Genomic DNA, 3,070 nt, shown 5'->3' with positions numbered 1-3,070 from the left:
CTTTACCAGGAATTGAACTCAGGATCTCACACTTGCCAGGCAGGCACTGTGCCACTGAGCTGTATCCCCAGCCCAGAAATCTCCTTTCAAATACCTGTAATTTTTTCCCACTTTTCCTTAAGTCTTTGGTTGTTCATGGGCTTATCCTGAGGAAATATCTTCTCTCACCAACTTGAAGATAGGCACACTTGGTCCATGACCTTAGCAGAGTGGATACTGACTATGCATCTTCCACTGCATGTGGCCCTACCTTGGAGACTCTTGGAGAGAAAGAGTTTAGCCAGTGGGCTGATGGTAGCCCAAGTTTATTATCTCCTTTCTTCATTCTTGGTCCCTTGACCTTGCAGGTGTCACAATGATTGGCTGTAATCGGTCGCAGCAGTGGTTTTGGAGCTACACATCAGAGAGTATTCTTCCCACACATTCTTGTGTTCATAAGCAACTTAGGGTTACTTACCTGGAGTATTTTTTTTCTGTTTTTAGTTTATTTTAGTTTGGATTCATGGGCCCACACCCATTTTCAGAGAGAGAAAAGAAGAGTGTAAACATGAATACTTTCTGTATTCATCCATTCCTTCTTTTCTTGATGGCTTGCTCTGGCAGTTCCTGTAATTGGTGTAGCCACATTGCAGACTGGGAAATAACATTCTGAAAACATTTCTTTCTATAATTCTCCTATGCGTGGCTTAAGAATGGGGAATCAGGAAACCATCAGAAAAGATGAACTCTCTAGGCACTGTACATGGAATTTGGGTAAGAGACTGTTATCTACAATGCCAGCCACAAGGGGCCTTTGTCGGGTAGTGTGTTCAGGAGGCTTTGAGACCTTCTGTAAGAAAAACAAACTAGGCTCAGGGGTTTACATATACAGCAAAAGAATATCACGTGTTGGTCTAAATATGTTTTCCTTACTTATCCTCTTGAGGTTGCTGGCAGACTTTCCCTTTAAATGAAATTATTTGGAAGTGTGGAGGCGGGCTAATTTGTGGTTAGGGTTGATTTAGACCTGGAGCCATTCCACAATGGAAAACTCCCATGTTCAGCTGGGGATGGATGGTGAATTGGCATTCCTGAGCCAAGCAGAACCTTGGGTCTGAATGCCGCTACCTGAATGTATGAAAACCCGTGTTGGCAATGTGAAGGTAGTAATACCCCAAAGATAGAACTCTGCCTGTGAAGGCTCCTAGGATTTCTTGGCCTCACAGAGGCAGTGGCCTTTGCCTTTCCTTTTACTCAGAGACTGAGATTGATTTAAGATCAGCTCATCAATTAATGTCATTCTGGTTATTGGCTATTTCCATTGACTTCTGCAGGTAGTTCTAAGATAAGGGGTGCATCTGTTATGTTCCAGCCACTATGTTTTCTGGAGTATACAATGCATAAAAATAAGTTGCACCCATCTACACCAAAGCACAGTGCATCTCAGCTCCTTCTCCAATTAAATTTATACCACTAAGTGAGTTAAACCAAGCAATAACTAGATTTCTGAGTTTGAAGGGCCAGGAGGAGCTGAGGTAAACCAGGACAGCTTCATTCCCCTCCCACAGCTGGCTTTGGTTATTTGTTGGCTGTGAGATGCACCTACTTCCAGCTCAGTGGGGAAACTGGGGCTGAAGATAGCTATAGAGAACCCCAGCCTCTTCCCATGTTCTGTCTTTTCCTTGTCCTGCAGGTGAGGTTCCCGACTGCAAAGACATCACTGCTAGGCTGCAGTATGTTAAAGTGGGCGACTGTACATCCCAAGAGAAAGTGGACATTCACTACTGCGAGGTAAGGCTCTGTGGCTTCCCCTGGGCCTGAGTGGGAAGGCTGAGTCTTCTGGGTTGCACATGACACTTCAATAACATCCGAGAATGATCTGGAGAATTCACAAGGAGGGGAGGGAAGCATTGTTAAAAATAAATGTTTTACTAAGAAGGAGCTAGGAGCTTTTAACCCCTGAGGAAAGACCAAATAAGTGCTTCCAAGAGAACAGAGAATCATTTGTGGAAGATGGGGCTACATTTCCTAAAGATGGGGCTACATCTCCCACATAGGGAGCAGGTGCAGCTAGAGGGATTTGGGTTGGAAGGATACGGGCTTTCCCATAGGAACTGCCAGGCTATCCTAGCTGTCTCTGGGACCTGGCAGGGAGAATGTGGGTGCACCAGAGTCCTGCCACCCAGCTCCTCCAACCTGGCTGTCCTGTCTCTCTTCTCTGCACTGCAGGGCAAATGCACCAGCAAAGCTGTGTACTCCATTGAGACTGAGGATGTGCAGGACCAGTGCTCCTGCTGCTCGCCTGCGCTGACGGAACCCATGTGGGTGCCCCTGCACTGTGCCAATGGCTCGGTGGTGCACCACCAAGTCCTCAATGCCAGGCAGTGCCGGTGCAGCCCCCGGAAGTGTGGCAAGTGAGGCCTGGCCCACCCGACTGCTGCTTGATCCTCATATACCCTGCTCCTATGCCCTCCCATACCCACAATAAAGGCCAATGTCTCATGCTGCAAAAGGCTCGTGGTGTCTTGAGGCTGGTGGCAGCTGCTGTAGGATGGAGCTGAGTTCTTAGACTGGTTCCGAGGGAGAAGGCACCAGCATCACCTATAAACACTAGAGGATCCACCCTCAACCCCCCTGCCCTCCACTGTGCAGTTGGGAGATGGAGCCTAGGGAAGGAAGAGTAAGGGAGGCAGGTCATGGTGCGGCATAGGAAGGGGCAGGGTTGAGAGAGAGGAAGACAGTGTGGGGGAGGGGAAGCCACAGGGTGGGGGAGGGCATGGAAGGGGACAGACTGGGGTGGAAAGGACAGTAAGTGAGGAGCACAGAGAGGGCACAGATGGGAAGGAGGATATGGGAGAGGCCTCGATGGGGAGCAAAGGGCAGAATGTGGAGTTGGGGGCTGGGGATTTAGCTCAGCAGCATGGTGCCTGCCTGGCAAGTGCAAGGTCGTGAGTTCGATTCCCGGTACCTGAGAAAAACAAAACGAAAAGAAAAAAAAAAGAATGTGGAGTTGAGGCACAGTGTGGAGGATGGGGTGGGCCTCTTTAGAAGCTCACCTTGGTGGCCTGCAGTGATAGAACTGGCAGAGTCC

General features: G+C 48.7%; 1 protein-coding gene across 2 annotated transcripts in view; it reads left to right on the top strand.

Moving 5' to 3' along the window:
* Vwf (von Willebrand factor) overlaps positions 1-2,491 on the top strand; it is a 153,119-nt gene extending 150,628 nt beyond the window's left edge. For both annotated transcript variants that reach the window (XM_005378755.2, XM_005378754.1), the window contains 2 exons: positions 1,673-1,770; positions 2,209-2,491. In XM_005378755.2, coding sequence (XP_005378812.1) covers positions 1,673-1,770; positions 2,209-2,397 — 287 coding nt within the window. In that variant the 3' untranslated portion in view covers positions 2,398-2,491. The remainder of the gene's footprint in view (positions 1-1,672; positions 1,771-2,208) is intronic.
* The last annotated feature ends 579 nt before the right edge of the window (positions 2,492-3,070 follow it).

This window comes from Chinchilla lanigera, unplaced genomic scaffold, assembly GCF_000276665.1.
Source record: "Chinchilla lanigera isolate Chin_1 unplaced genomic scaffold, ChiLan1.0 scaffold00012, whole genome shotgun sequence".
NCBI lineage: Eukaryota > Metazoa > Chordata > Mammalia > Rodentia > Chinchillidae > Chinchilla > Chinchilla lanigera.
This window is presented reverse-complemented; position numbering and strand designations above follow the sequence as displayed.